General features: G+C 40.9%; 1 protein-coding gene across 1 annotated transcript in view; it reads left to right on the top strand.

The window, feature by feature from the left end:
- Positions 1 to 16,543, top strand: part of ADAMTS7 (ADAM metallopeptidase with thrombospondin type 1 motif 7) — a 625,092-nt gene that overhangs the window by 248,521 nt on the left and 360,028 nt on the right. Inside the window, exon 5 of the mRNA XM_078682968.1 lies at positions 16,119 to 16,202. Coding sequence (XP_078539094.1) covers positions 16,119 to 16,202 — 84 coding nt within the window. The remainder of the gene's footprint in view (positions 1 to 16,118; positions 16,203 to 16,543) is intronic.

Genomic DNA, 16,543 nt, shown 5'->3' with positions numbered 1-16,543 from the left:
CTCAACCATCAACCCCGTCGCCTACAGAGCCTTTTGGTCTCATCATCCCTTGAACATTAAACACCACAATCACTTCTAATAAGCACCCATACTTGCTAAAACATCTTATGGAAGCTTTACGATCCCATATTAACACGAGATAGTCAAAACAGATTTATTATATAGTTGTAGAGAATAGGGATTACTAAGGAGAGTACTTGTGTATCCCTTGTACGGCATCTAACTTGGGTGTCACTTTGCCAGTTGCTAAACACAAGAGGACTATTCTGATTTACGTTGAGCACTCTGTGACATAAAAACCAATGCTGCCAAATTGGAGGTGCTAGAAGTTAAGGATATCTATTAATTTACCATGACTTCTGATAAGTGTATAATAATATACCCAACATATATTACATATCACCACCTAATCTTTTCGAACCTAATTCAGATAAGAAAAAAACAATTGGGTGCACTAAATGCCCGTGATAAATTAGTCACAAACTTCAACATAAAAAGTGACAACGGATGGTAGCTCTCCAGAGGATTTGGGTTTTATCTATTGTTTACATCCAGTCTTTGGAATAAAGAGATATTCCAAACAACACCCATATAACTCTATTCGGTCCATAGATCCTGACAACAGTATTACGCCCAATTTAAGTAACTAGCAAAATTGTCACACCACTTTATATCATTATTATCACAGCCATAGTTTATAATTTTACAAAAACAGCACATAATGAAAGTGCTTAATGTGCATAAATAAGTGCTATATTAAAAGGTTCTATAATGTTATAATCTCAAACTATAAAAGAATGAGTGCTCGAAGACGGTATATCGAGTTAGGTCAGGCAAGGGATTTTATTTATAAATGTATTTATTTATAAAGTAACAACCTCCAAGTTAAGTAATTCCCAAGTTTCCTTCTTTAAAAGTCTCCCTAGCACATACTTTTTAAAGAAGAGCTCAAATGAATGTTCCCACATGTTTTCAAACCCGCACAATACTTTGGAGCTCAGAGTGATACTTACAATTCTGATGTGAACCACTTTTCAACCAATAAATAGTTTAAATCTTAAGTACTTGCCATAAAGGTTAGGGCAATTGAAACACATGCATTCTGGGCATATGAGCATTTTATTGATTTTCAGAGGGATATAGTGGTGTCGAGCCCTGATACTTAATGCTCATCTAATGAACTGATTGGTTGTCCAAATCAATCAAATCTGCCTTCTGCTGAGCAATTGTTAAATATGCAGGATGTGAAGGGGTTTGGTACGTTGGAGGGGTGGAGGTTTTTTATATCTCTGACTCATGACACTTGGAGCAGGTGCCTGCAGCCTAAGAGCAGGATATCCTGACGAAAATTATTTTGAGATTCGTTAAATCAGTATTAGGTGTTGCTATTAGAAGGCGAAACAAGTTTTGACAAGTTGCGCTCATTACTCAGGATGTACTAGAACACTTGTGATTAATGTTTATCCAAGAAGGTTGGACCAATGCCAGATTTTCAACATAATCATTGACTATTTAAATGATTCTCATTCAAATTCCTTTTTAATTTATTTTATTGGTATCCAGAAAATTAGGCATAGCTACAGACCTTGTGGATCAACACTGAACACCCCTGTAATCTAGAGAGGAGAGAACTTTTGTTAAAGTTATGTGATATTTCCTGCTCCATCTGAAACCCATTCTCAGCACAAGCATCCAATCGTGTGCTGACAGGCAGAACAAAGGAAAAAGAGTACGTTGGATGGAGGATTGAATGGGGGGGGGGGGAGAAGAGAGAGAAAAAAACTAACACCAGAAAGATTAGAGGCTTCTCCCACTGGCATTCCGTCTTCAGCATTATCACTGACTCCCCCTTGCTGTGTGATGTATTCCTATAGGTTCTGTATCGATTCCCCTATTCCTGACCCTGTTCTGGTTCATAATTAACTAGCAGCCAACCCACGGTGCAAAAAACCGTTATCTGATTAAGCCACACCACGGCACAGAAACGTGTTATCTGATTAGGTAATAACGCATGCCATCTAATTAGACAAGCACTATTCCTCCAGCCCCTGATAAGGCATACGGAGTTCTCAAAAAAATTAAACCTATGACAACCTGGGAAAATCCCTGCGGCCATTGTTTTGATTTCACCGAGAACTTCAACAAAAGAATGTGCGAACAAGCCCGTTCGTATGACATCCTTATTGACGTATCCAGGATGTACTAGAACACTTGTGATTAATGTTTATCCAAGAAGGTTGGACCAATGCCAGATTTTCAACATAATCATTGACTATTTAAATGATTCTCATTCAAATTCCTTTTTAATTTATTTTATTGGTATCCAGAAAATTAGGCATAGCTACAGACCTTGTGGATCAACACTGAACACCCCTGTAATCTAGAGAGGAGAGAACTTTTGTTAAAGTTATGTGATATTTCCTGCTCCATCTGAAACCCATTCTCAGCACAAGCATCCAATCGTGTGCTGACAGGCAGAACAAAGGAAAAAGAGTACGTTGGATGGAGGATTGAATGGGGGGGGGGGGGAGAAGAGAGAGAAAAAAACTAACACCAGAAAGATTAGAGGCTTCTCCCACTGGCATTCCGTCTTCAGCATTATCACTGACTCCCCCTTGCTGTGTGATGTATTCCTATAGGTTCTGTATCGATTCCCCTATTCCTGACCCTGTTCTGGTTCATAATTAACTAGCAGCCAACCCACGGTGCAAAAAAACGTTATCTGATTAAGCCACACCACGGCACAGAAACGTGTTATCTGATTAGGTAATAACGCATGCCATCTAATTAGAAAAGCACTATTCCTCCAGCCCCTGATAAGGCATACGGAGTTCTCAAAACAAATCAAACCTATGACAACCTGGGAAAATCCCTGCAGCCATTGTTTTGATTTCACCGAGAACTTCAGCAAAAGAATGTGCGAACAAGCCCGTTCGTATGACATCCTTATTGACGTATCCATGTCCATCCTTACGTCAATCTCGACACCTTACAGGTATAAATATTACCGACATTGCCTTAAGCAAACACACGCGGTGGTGACGAGATTGGAGCAGCGAGACGCGCCGAGGAGCCCAGCAGAGAGCGAAGCCCACACGCGCTGCCCCGCCTTCCTGGCGCGCTGAGAACGAGACGCTGCTTTTCTCCTGCCGAGAAATCCAGCTCCGGCGCTTCCAAGCGGCCCTCGCAGGCAGCTGGAATATCAAGACCAGAGACGAGAGATACCAGCCCTCAACCATTCTAGATCTCAGGTACAGAACTGAATAACCCCTTGCAGAGAATTCTTGAGTCATTCACTTGGCAAAACAAACTTAACTTAAACTGCTACTTATCTACTCCCGCCCACGTATTAGGCTTAGGTCAGGTACACTGGGGTAGGCGTGGTTAGAAGCACCAGTTGAGTACGATTAGTCAAATGTATATATGTATGTATCTATTTTATCAGTTTTAAATATCATATGGCTTAGAAACCATATCAATGCTTCTGCAGTATTATTTTATACTTCTGCTTTTATTGTATGCACTTTACTTAACCATAAGCATCGCAATAATATCGATTCATTTCTCTTGTACGAGAAAAGAGACTGATCAATAAATACCATCTTTTATTGAACACGCCCGTCTCTTCCTTTTCTCTACAATCTGGTGAAACTAAGAATGCACGTACTGACTGAGTAAAATAAGTTGTCTTTTGTTTTCACACGACTCTAGAGATACACTCTTGATTAGGGGAGAGCAAAGTTGTCATGTTCTATGGTTGTCAGAAACTAAATCCCTTCTTGTCTATCCAAGGAAGTTAAACTCCTCCTTGCCTATTCGAGAAAGTTTCTAGTGAACTCTGAGCTAGCTGGCAAAACCAAAAACTTTAAGTCTAATATCGTCAGTAGAAGACCTAGTTAACCTCTGCCCTAGGTCTATACTATTGAAGATATTATTCCAATGCGCAGAGCCTATTGGGATAATAGGAACTACACTACATGACGCCCAAGCGATAAAACTAACGCAAGACATTAGAGTAACTCAGTCGTGCTTTTTCACACAGAACCCCTTTTTTTCCCATAATACTCCAAAGACATCTGGAGTGGGTGAAAGGTCATATCCGCCAAACCTCGCAGGAGGAGACTCCTATGTATGGTTCTTGGTTTATTCAACGTTGAAGGATACACTGTTCCAAAATATTGTGCATCTAATCTTTGTTTCCATAGAAACCTGATCTGCAAACAAACAGAATAACCTTCCTGTCGGTAAAATGGTAGACAGTGATGATGAAAGGGAGACAGCTAGACTAGCAGCTTAACTCCTAGCAGCTGATAATACTCTGCTACAAAATGACCCGGATATAAAACTCATCCCGGTCAACATAAGAAAATCTATAACTTTAAAACTTATAGAAAATGGACTGACATCGAGAGGTGGTACAGTCATATTCGTAATTGAGGCACACGAATATCGGCAGACAGAGGTATTCTATTCATGGATGAACTTCCCAGCAGCAAACGCTGCAACAAAAGAGTTCCACTATTATAAAATAAAGGAACCACCGGATACCTACACTCCTTTCGAGGAGGTGGAAGTACCACTCAAATTCCAAGAGCGCCTGCTCTTGTTTGATGGCGCCCTAAAACATAATAATCACATCACCAGGCTCGGTCCACTAGGTAGACCAGGAGCAACGTGGCCGGTCCTAGCCGGATATACACCACATCCAGACATTGAAGAAATGTCTGCAGCAGAGCTTCTAATACAGCTAAAACAACTAATCAAAATACATAGACAATTAGTCCAATATGTAATGCGGACTTCAACAATCCAACCAGCAAGTAAAATTCCACAGCTGACCCCTCATCAGGGTAACACAAATAAAATTACACCACAGAACATACAGTCCTGTCTAGGTAAAGTACCTGCAAAACGGGAACAAATACCTTTCTGGCTAGCACAAAAAATCACTCAAATAGAGGCGGTGTTTCTAGACACCACCCCTGTAGATAAACACAGGATTCTGACTATCTGTCTTCCAATGGGAATCGCACCACACGTGGAGGTCTGTGACACTTGGGGTACAGTCTTTGCTTCCATATACACAAAAACACATGGTGTACCATCCATGTCAGTAATACCAGATGTGCTAAAACAAATTCAAGATGAATATGGTCCAGAACCCGCTTTAACTCTTGGTATGAAATTACTGAAAGACTTCAAGCAGGTCTCGGCTATATTATTAGCCAACATGAAAGGAGAAGCAGCAAACGTGGCGATCCGCCAAAGGTTAAAAGAGACAGACATAGCAGACCAACCAACTGAAATTGCCAGAATCATAGAGAAATCCTATGAAGAACTAGGAAGGGATAGTCTGGGTGGAATACCGGTAAAACCTCAACTGATTGAAAGTCCTGAAAAGATATTTATTAAAAATAATTTAAACACTCAAAAAAAGAGCTGGGATGGAAACAAACAATCCAATCCTAAAGAAAAAAGATTCCAGTCCAGAGGAAGGTCTCCTCGGCGGAGAGAAAGATCTCCGAACCAAGGACGCAGGTCTCCCCAAAGTGAGCCCTCTGGGAAAAAATACAACCTTAGAAATAGGGATAATATAAAGAAACCTGATAGATATCAAGATAATGATACACGTCCCTCTCAATCTTTTCAGACTTCCTCGCAGAAATCGGAAAGAAGAGGACGATCAGAACACAGGGAAGAGCACGTCAAGTCCAAAGACAAGGAACCTGCTCATCCAAATAAAAAGTTACAATTTCCAAAAAAGAAGGTAGCCAGTATTAAAGTAGTCAAAGATGCCGAGAATACTGAGGACACAGCTGAAAAACGGAGAATGGGCTCAGACAATGCTAGACAGCGCAGCAGAAGTGAGCATAGCTCGCAAAGTCCTTATGAATCATCTGGAGACAGTGGACACGAATGAATACATTCAAGTGGAAACTGCAGACACCAGAGTTAGCAAACCTCACAAAATATATGAAATAACATTACGTATAGAGGGGGATAAGACTAGAAAAATAAGGGGTCTCTTTTGGGATAATCTCTCCCAGGGCTATGACATCCTTCTAGCTGAACGAGACTGGCCACCCGAGTTTGTCAGGGAGTGCCCTCATGGCGAAGAAATAATTATGCCTGCCTTCTCAAATCATATTCCAATTCATAAAAAATATACACTTGCTAGAAAGTGGGCAGTAGCTCAAGCTCCTGCTTTATATAAAAATCATGTAGGATGGGATGAGGACTCTCCTCCTCACAAAATCCAGTTAAAATCACAACCTACTGCACAGAGGCAGTACCCAATTAAGCAAGAAGCTAAAAAACAGGAAAAAAGAGATCCTAGATCAACTTGAATACCAGGGGGTGATTGAAACTTGCACCTCACAAATGAACAATCCTTTGTTTCCTGTCTCCAAACCAGACAACTCATATCGTCTAGTTTTGGACTACAGACACCTTAACTCATGTTGCAAAACCTTTGCAGTACAAAACTCACATAGTGCTGCACTAATGAATAACATAGTGCGCAAAAAATACAAAACAACATTAGACATCTCTAATGGATTCTTTTGTCAAAATATAGCACCAGAGAGCAGATATTTGACTGCATTCTCGGTAAATGGCTCGCAAAAAAGTTTCTGCCGTTTACCCCAAGGGCACAAGAACAGCCCAGGATTATTCTCAAAGAGAGTAACAGAATTACTACAAACATACGATGACGAGGCAATATCATATGTCGACGACATTTACCTAACAGATGATGACTTGGATACTCACTTGAAGAGAGTGAACACCATAATACTTGGGTTCGCAGCAGAGGGCTACAAATTCAACTTTAAAAAATCAAGAATTGCCCATCTAACAGTCCTGTTTTTAGGATATGAATTATCAAGTGAAGCCAAAAGCCTGGCTGACAATTTCCTAGAGAAATGTGCTGTACTCCAAGCTCCTAGAACACTAAAAAACTTACAATCAATTCTAGGTTTCCTAAATTTCGGAAGAACATACATTGCAAATTACGCAGAAAGGGTCAAACCCCTTTATGATCTAATAAAACCAGATTTTAAAAGAATCAATTGGACTCAAAAACACACAGAAATTTTGAGATCTTTACAAACAGACATGCTAATTAAAACAAAATTAGAAACACGTGATAACACACGTAATCTTGTGATTCGAGTCATCCCAGGAAGATGCGGATTCACATACCTGACCTCTCATGAGGGAGAAAAGGTACCAATTGCATACAAATCACACTTGTACACAGAAGCTGAAAAGAAGTTCAGTATTAAAGACAACATTGTTCATGCAGTTCAAACGGCTATAGCAAGAGAAAAAGACAACGCTGACGTTAGACGTATCATAGTCAGAACAGCGGAGTCAGCCTTTGAGGCATTAACAACCCCATGTAATTTACCAACAACAGCATTGAATCCAGAATGGATACAATGGGTGAATTCAATTACAACGGACAGAGTAAAATACTACCTTGATCCAGAATTAAAGGAATTAAAATATCTAGAATATGAAATGACATACCCTCTGCCAATCGACATTCTGCCTTTACGACAATACGCCTGTATAATACATACAGACGGGCATGCTCAACCCTCAGTTTGGGGAGAGCTGGCTTACAAGGCCACATGCGAAATTGTAAAAGAAGTGTGGCGCGGAGGTAAATTAAGACCTCTACTTACAAAAACACACTCAGTGGACAATAATTCAGAACAACAAACTGAAATTATAGCGTTAAAAATGGCGCTAGATAATGCCGATCGCGAATTCCCGACACTTATAGTGTGCGATTCGTATTACTGCGTCAAATCATACAATAACGATTTACAGAAATGGATACAAAACGGTTACAAAGATGACACAGGTGCAACAATAAAGCAAAAAGTGCTTTGGGAACAAGTAGCTCTTTTACAGAAAGAACTACCAAAAACTCACGTGATACATTCAGTGAGTCATCAGCGTGATGGCGTTCACGTTGCAGGGAATTAATTGGCTGAGAAAGCCACAACGGGAGCAACTGAATCGGCTTCCGTAGTCAAGAAAAAGCGTGCAGTAAAATACATTGACGGTAAAACAGTGCTGGCAGTAAAAACGTCATCAAAAAGCGACTGTTCGGCGCTACCGATCAATTATCCACTCAACTATACATACATAATCGATGCAAACTCCGTTCCTTTTGCTCGAATCCCTGGAGTGGGGGATAGAGTGATTCCAAACACGGACAGGAGAGGCTTGTTAATAGCTGACGCACATATGGGTGAGGGTCTCAGACACCTTAAACAGAAAGATTCTCTGAAAGAATTACAATCAGTGTACTGGTGGCCAGGTATGAGCCTGCATCATCACATCTTTGTAAAGAACTGCCCAGACTGCAATAGAGATCGCAGTGGCGAGCGAGGAGGACTATTACCATGGCACTTCGCTCCAGAAACACAACAAGAATAAAAAGTACCCATCACTAAAAAAGCGTTATATTAACACATAAAGACTAATTTACACTCATGATGTAGGACCCCAGCGCTCGACTGACGTCTGGACTGTTATAAAAAGATTTGCGACTCTATAATGGCATATACGCTAGGAGCATGCTACGTTTTGACTAATGTATTCCCTTTAGCCTTCAAGCTGATGGGGAAGCAAGGCCAGATGAGCATAGCATAGCGGGACTCTTCTCACTTCCTTCCTGAGGGATACGGGATGGTGTAAAGAAAAAACCAAAGACATAAAGCAATCTATAACAGCGAAGGTATTAGGTTCGGGAGCTGGGTGGGTCAAACATCTAATAAGTGTCCAACGTAGTCTAAATAACCTGCCAAGAAATTCTCTGAGGGGATTCAGTCCGTACGAATTATTGTTTGGAACTAGAATGATGGTCTTAGATCTTGACAGTCAGACTTCAGTGGTTAAAGAAAAAAGCTTTGATATCAAAGATCGTTTGGCTATTTTACAGGACTTAAACGAAACAAGGAAAGACCTGAGCAACATAAAGTTGAAACAACAGCCAACGACCATTGAAGAAAAACCACCTGTCCCAGCAAGACCTGTCTGGATTCCAAAAGTCGGGGATCTAGTCAGAGAAAAGATCGCGGTAAAGAAGGAATTTGGGCCTTCTAACAGAAAAGCAGTTCCTGTCTTGTCCATCAACGGGACAAGATCAGTAGTACTACCGCCACTTGCTGGTAAAAAGGAGAACAGGGTTGTATCAATCGACCTGATAAAACCACAATCATATGGCCGATAACAAACAGTAGGCCAAGTGGACTCCCGATAAGTAGCAGAACACCAAGGTTTGCTACAAACACAGAGGTTCAATCTAAGAGGCTACTCACATTTGAAATGCCAAAAGAACAACAACAAGGACTATGCAACAATGCTATGGAACTTAAACCTCTAAAAACCCAAATAAAAACATTTAGCAGAGACAAACCAATCTACAATGAAGTAACAAATGACTATGCTGCTGCAACAAAACACACTGATAAAGCAAATATCAATCCTGAAGCAATTGGAACAATAGACAGAACGGCATCCGGTTACTTCATCAACTTCAGCGATTCATCTGAAAACCTGAGTGAATCAAAGGAACAAACATCAACAAAAACCTTTAAAGATAAAGCTAAGGAACTTTTTCAACATCTGAAAGAAACCTATCTGATTTCTCCGTGGATAGAATTCTGGGTGGCCTTATGTGCACTTATCCTCATACTTTGGCTCATCATGGTACTATGTTTGGGACACTTCATTGAGGGAAAATATGCTAAAATGGACACAGCAAGCCAGAAAATCAACTTGATCCTCAAACCACACACGTCCTCGCACGTCGAGAAAAGAGAACTTTCTTCAGTAAACTTCACAGCCAATCCTATACCAGGCGGTGTAGCATGGGACAAAACTGATTATGAAATCTATGGTCCGGTTGAAATCCTGAAATATCCACATAAAATCAAGATCTCATTGAGTGACTTTGTAAAACCAAGCTCAATTGCTGATGATTGGGACGTTGAAAGCATTAATAATATGATGTCTGCTAAATTTACAAAACATGATTATTTGCAGGGTTCATCTAATTATGATAAAATGTTCTGCTATAATCACTATAGTAATCATTATCTGCATAAATCTGCACAACCTAGAAATGTTTTGAATTATAATCAATGGGAACACTGTGCAACCCCTCCAAAAGGTAGCTCAAGAACTTTTTATGACAAATATTCATATTTTTCAGGGTTCAACACAAGTAATGCAGAAACATTTTATTTCAAATTATCAAATAAGACAGGTACGAAGACCATGCTTACAAACACTAAATTGATATATTCAGACTCATTTTTTGAGCAAATGAGTACATTTGGTTTTGATTACTGGGACAAAAATGTTGAAGTAAAAAGTGTTAGGGGTACAAAGGAATGGCAAGTACAAGGTATAGAATCATTGTTTAGAGCCTGCATGATCCCAGAACAAATTATATTTTTGAATGACACTATTCAACAGACTACCTGTCTTGGCCTAGCCAAAATCAAAGATTTAAACAAACCGTCTATTCCAAAGCCAACAATGAACAGTAATAGCTCTACAGATGAGGAGATAGACGTAAACCATGTATTAAGTCAAAACAGAACACATCCAGATTGGAAAAAGTGGTTGATCTGGCCCACAGATACTAATAACTGTCAAGACAGATTCCTGAACAAAATCCAGGGGTTCAAATTGACCAGGCCAGACCCTAGATATTCCCAAAGACAACACCCAGGGATAATTACCACGTACAGTGTGGGCAAACTCTGCCTTCAATGGCTACAAACATCCACACTGTCAGAAATTAAGCAACACCTAACTTTACTTACTGATGGTGCTGACTTGCGTGATTTCATTATGGGACCACGCAAACAGCGTCAAAAACGCTTCATAGCAGCCTCTGTATATGCAGCTTATAACGAAGCCTGGAAAATAACTCAAATTGAAACATCAGAGAAAATACGGGAAATTGACCGTATCAATTTGGAAAAATCACTTTCTGTAGTGGACAATGGGTTAATGACTCTGTCCTCCAGAATATACTCTTTGGACAGCATTGTGTCTTCAGCAATCGACATAATATCGCAAGACTTACTGTTACTACAACACGGTCAGTCCCAATTGCGTTCTATTGTACAACTTGGCTGGACGTTACAAAATCTGCGTTCAGGCTATGTGCCTTGGCGTTTAATCAACACAACGTCACTGTTCAATATCTTTAACCTTACTGATAAACAAATCAGTATGGCACAGAAGGGTGCTGATTATACAATCCTGAGCATTGAGAAACTCGAGAGATTACCATTGACAATGTCAGAACGACCTGTCAGTGAGTGGATAATACATGGAATAATTAATATTCCATTATCTACTTTCAGGTTTCAATACTGCCAAAAATATATACAGGCTGGCATGTACGAAAAATTGGGTAAAGGGTACATTAAGTCAACATGGAACTTGCCCTATTCACATGCTTGTGTCAGTAATAAAGGCCGGGAAGTGTTTCTTAGTGGCGATAATCGTGCCATGTCACTAAGCGGTACACTTCTGTGTAATGGTATTAGTTTACACGGAGCCTGTGAAGGGTCCTCAAATAACCTTTCATGTCACCAGCTAGGCACACCTGCGGCACAAATAGAACCATTCTTTAGGAGACTATCGAACGGGAGTTACATTATAATTGTAGACCGCAGATGTTGTAGCTTGGTGCCCGGAATACCTTATCTCATAAGTACGACTGCGAAGGTCATGTGCTGTGAACGAGTATTGTTCCCCAGCGCAATGCCAGACAGGGAGGCAAGGTTATGGCCGAATTTGAAAATGTCTTCCATTAGAGTTGATACTTTAAGCAGAATGAAAACTGTGCTCCTTCAGACGCCGACCAGGCTCACGTCATCAAAAGAAACGTATGATCTCCAAGTTGCAAGGACAACGGCAGAGATTCATTCATTGTTATCAACTAATTCCCCAATACATTTCGCAGAAATCCTGAACGAAATCTTAAATATTTCTGATACCAGTGGAGTCTCAAATGTATTTAAGACAGTGTTTTCGGGGGCTCTAACACCATTTAAAGCCATTCTAGGTATTTTTCCAGACTTTGTCCATTCCATCTTTGGTGGACTTCCTCTCCTTTTGGGACTAGTGGCAGGAATCCTATTTTTGATCCTGTTATTTCGCTATGGCAAACCGTGTCACAGACAAAACACCTGCGACAAGGGAAGAAACAATCCTAGCCATTGGATACCGGGACCGGATATCTAAAATCCTTGGACTGTCCCAGCTTAGAGACCTGAACATGACTTGGTTTCTTTCATTTAGACCAATGTGGCAAAGCTGTGTTTTACCTGTATTAAGGTGCTTGCTATGCGGAGACGAATGCGTGTTGGACACCTGTCTGACGCTACAATCGGATGCGCCAATGGATGCAGAAACTTTGTTGGGTCCGGTCACGGCTCATGCATTGTGCTGTCCCCAGCGGCTACCAATCCTGATGACGGCATTGGTGGAAACTTCACCACTACGATTGAGGGGTAGTGAGGTTCAAGATGAAAGCAGCATCGATCAGGTACGACCTTCTGTCAGCTATGCTGATCAAAACATCAATGAAGGCAATCATGCTTATGAATGCATGGTAACATCTTTTTCCGAGTTAATGGAACTTTCACAGGAAGCTGTTGACAGCTTTTTCGAGAGTCTAAATGATATGATGTTCTCACCAGAGCAGAAATAATGACTTTTGAGCAAGCTAGCACAAGGCGTTCCCAACACCCTGAATTTGGCCTTCAACTTTGATAATAAAGTATCGTGAACAATTTTCTCCAGTTTACGGACAGCGGAACATAATTTTTTAGCGGCCCCAAAAATATTTTACAATTTTTCGGGACACTTATCTTCTGCTTAAAGTAGAAACTATTCTTAGAGAACTATATTTCTATTTTAGGACCTTTAGAGTCATTAGCTGCCCTCTGGCCTGTTCATAAATATTTTATTTTGTGATGAAATGGTCTCGCACTTTTTCTTCTGTATTAAGAGCCATTTCATGTGTAATTTTCATATTTTATTATTAATGATGTATGAATATGCGTGATTTATTTAGCATTATTATACTGCATGAGTGCATATAATGCATATATATATCTTCTCGTATATTTCATGTTTTCAAAATACATATGGATGTATTTTGGGGTGGTACGGTATACACATGCTCTACTAGTATATTTACAATGCCTAGATCTTGTAAATATGGACATAGTCAGCGTGGAGTGGGTGTGATGTATTCCTATAGGTTCTGTATCGATTCCCCTATTCCTGACCCTGTTCTGGTTAATAATTAACTAGCAGCCAACCCACGGTGCAAAAAAACGTTATCTGATTAAGCCACACCACGGTACAGAAACGTGTTATCTGATTAGGTAATAACGCATGCCATCTAATTAGACAAGCACTATTCCTCCAGCCCCTGATAAGGCATACGGAGTTCTCAAAACAAATCAAACCTATGACAACCTGGGAAAATCCCTGCGGCCATTGTTTTGATTTCACCGAGAACTTCAACAAAAGAATGTGCGAACAAGCCCGTTCGTATGACATCCTTATTGACGTATCCAGGATGTACTAGAACACTTGTGATGAATGTTTATTCAAGAAGGTTGGACCAATGCCAGATTTTCAACATAATCATTGACTATTTAAATGATTCTCATTCAAATTCCTTTTTAATTTATTTTATTGGTATCCAGAAAATTAGGCATAGCTACAGACCTTGTGGATCAACACTGAACACCCCTGTAATCTAGAGAGGAGAGAACTTTTGTTAAAGTTATGTGATATTTCCTGCTCCATCTGAAACCCATTCTCAGCACAAGCATCCAATCGTGTGCTGACAGGTAGAACAAAGGAAAAAGAGTACGTTGGATGGAGGATTGAATGGGGGGGGGAGAAGAGAGAGAAAAAAACTAACACCAGAAAGATTAGAGGCTTCTCCCACTGGCATTCCGTCTTCAGCATTATCACTGACTCCCCCTTGCTGTGTGATGTATTCCTATAGGTTCTGTATCGATTCCCCTATTCCTGACCCTGTTCTGGTTCATAATTAACTAGCAGCCAACCCACGGTGCAAAAAACCGTTATCTGATTAAGCCACACCACGGCACAGAAACGTGTTATCTGATTAGGTAATAACGCATGCCATCTAATTAGACAAGCACTATTCCTCCAGCCCCTGATAAGGCATACGGAGTTCTCAAAACAAATCAAACCTATGACAACCTGGGAAAATCCCTGCGGCCATTGTTTTGATTTCACCGAGAACTTCAGCAAAAGAATGTGCGAACAAGCCCGTTCGTATGACATCCTTATTGACGTATCCATGTCCATCCTTACGTCAATCTCGACACCTTACAGGTATAAATATTACCGACATTGCCTTAAGCAAACACACGCGGTGGTGACGAGATCGGAGCAGCGAGACGCGCTGAGGAGCCCAGCAGAGAGCGAAGCCCACACGCGCTGCCCCGCCTTCCTGACGCGCTGAGAACGAGACGCTGCTTTTCTCCTGCCGAGAAATCCAGCTCCGGCGCTTCCAAGCGGCCCTCGCAGGCAGCTGGAATATCAAGACCAGAGACGAGAGATACCAGCCCTAAACCATTCTAGATCTCAGGTACAGAACTGAATAACCCCTTGCAGAGAATTCTTGAGTCAGTCACTTGGCAAAACAAACATAATAATAAATAATAATAATAATAATAAAGGGGGTCTTATCGTGCGCAAACTTAGCCCAATGGGCGTCAAGGCGCCTAATTCCAGAGCCAGCTCATAGCAGAAACCCTGCAGTTCAGCCTGTGTAGGCTCTTGAAAAACACCACGTTTTCAAGGCCTTTTTAAACAACACTAAAGAGGGTAGGGTCTTGATCTCCATAGGCAAGATGTTCCAGAGCTGGGGGGCAGCGACAGAGAAGGCCCTGGCTCCCCATCTGGTGAGCTTGAAACGAGGGTCAACAAGCTGGAGTAGTCCCGAAGAGCGAAGACACCTTGTAGGATGGTAACGGGTAAGCAGGGAGCTGATAGCGCCTTTAGGTCCATCCTCAAGAGCTCTGTAGGTCAGACACAGAATTTTAAAGTAAATTCTGTGCTGAATAGGCAGCCAGTGGAGGTCTCTCCTCGCAGTAGTAGCAGAAGAGGCCCTAGAGAGGTCTAGGACAAAACGTGCAGCAGCATTCTGCACGATTTGCAGCCGATGTATAAGGCCCTTGTTGGACTCCAACTTAACTTAAACTGCTACTTATCTACTCCCGCCCACGTATTAGGCTTAGGTCAGGTACACTGGGGTAGGCGTGGTTAGAAGCACCAGTTGAGTACGATTAGTCAAATGTATATAAGTATGTATCTATTTTATCAGTTTTAAATATCATATGGCTTAGAAACCATATCAATGCTTCTGCAGTATTATTTTATACTTCTGCTTTTATTGTATGCACTTTACTTAACCATAAGCATCGCAATAATATCGATTCATTTCTCTTGTACGAGAAAAGAGACTGATCAATAAATACCATCTTTTATTGAACACGCCCGTCTCTTCCTTTTCTCTACAATCTGGTGAAACTAAGAATGCACGTACTGACTGAGTAAAATAAGTTGTCTTTTGTTTTCACACGACTCTAGAGATACACTCTTGATTAGGGGAGAGCAAAGTTGTCATGTTCTATGGTTGTCAGAAACTAAATCCCTTCTTGTCTATCCAAGGAAGTTAAACTCCTCCTTGCCTATTCGAGAAAGTTTCTAGTGAACTCTGAGCTAGCTGGAAAAACCAAAAACTTTAAGTCTAATATCGTCAGTAGAAGACCTAGTTAACCTCTGCCCTAGGTCTATACTATTGAAGATATTATTCCAATGCGCAGAGCCTATTGGGATAATAGGAACTACACTACAGCTGTACCCCCTGATATCCAGCTCCTCCTCTCAGGGTATCCTGCAGGCGAGTGTGCCTTTAATGCTTTCTCCAATGGTACATGAGCCTTTACTTGGCTGACTGTTGTTTGGGTTTACTTTGCTGTCTCTTGTTTCTTACATTTTGACCTTGGATTTTACAGGTTGCTGGTTTGTTTCATGACCCGAGCATCGGGAATCCCATTAATATCGTGATAGTGCGTCTGATCCTGCTGGAGGGTGAAGAGGTAATGCAGTAGGTGGTGTTATATCTATCTTGGATCTAAGGTTAGTTGTGACATTACATGCAGCCAGCAAAATTATCCCTCATGTTTCACTGATCTCACCGGCTAAGATGCCACAACAGTCCCTTAGGTTACAAAGATATTACAGGTTCAGGCCTCCTCAAACAGCGGCACTGATCCTCAACTTTCGTGGATATCCCACAGTGGGACAGCAGAACAAAACCTTAAGTGAACGGCTTAGGTTTTGGATAACGTTTCTGTCACTTAGGTTCCACAAATATCACTGGTTGAGACAGCAGGCAATCCCATTTACTGTGCAGAAATTATAATCTCAGGCCTTAGAC

Source organism: Lissotriton helveticus, chromosome 3_1 (assembly GCF_964261635.1).
Source record: "Lissotriton helveticus chromosome 3_1, aLisHel1.1, whole genome shotgun sequence".
NCBI lineage: Eukaryota > Metazoa > Chordata > Amphibia > Caudata > Salamandridae > Lissotriton > Lissotriton helveticus.
Note: the sequence above shows the minus strand (reverse complement) of the source record. Positions and strands in the feature narration are given on the sequence as shown.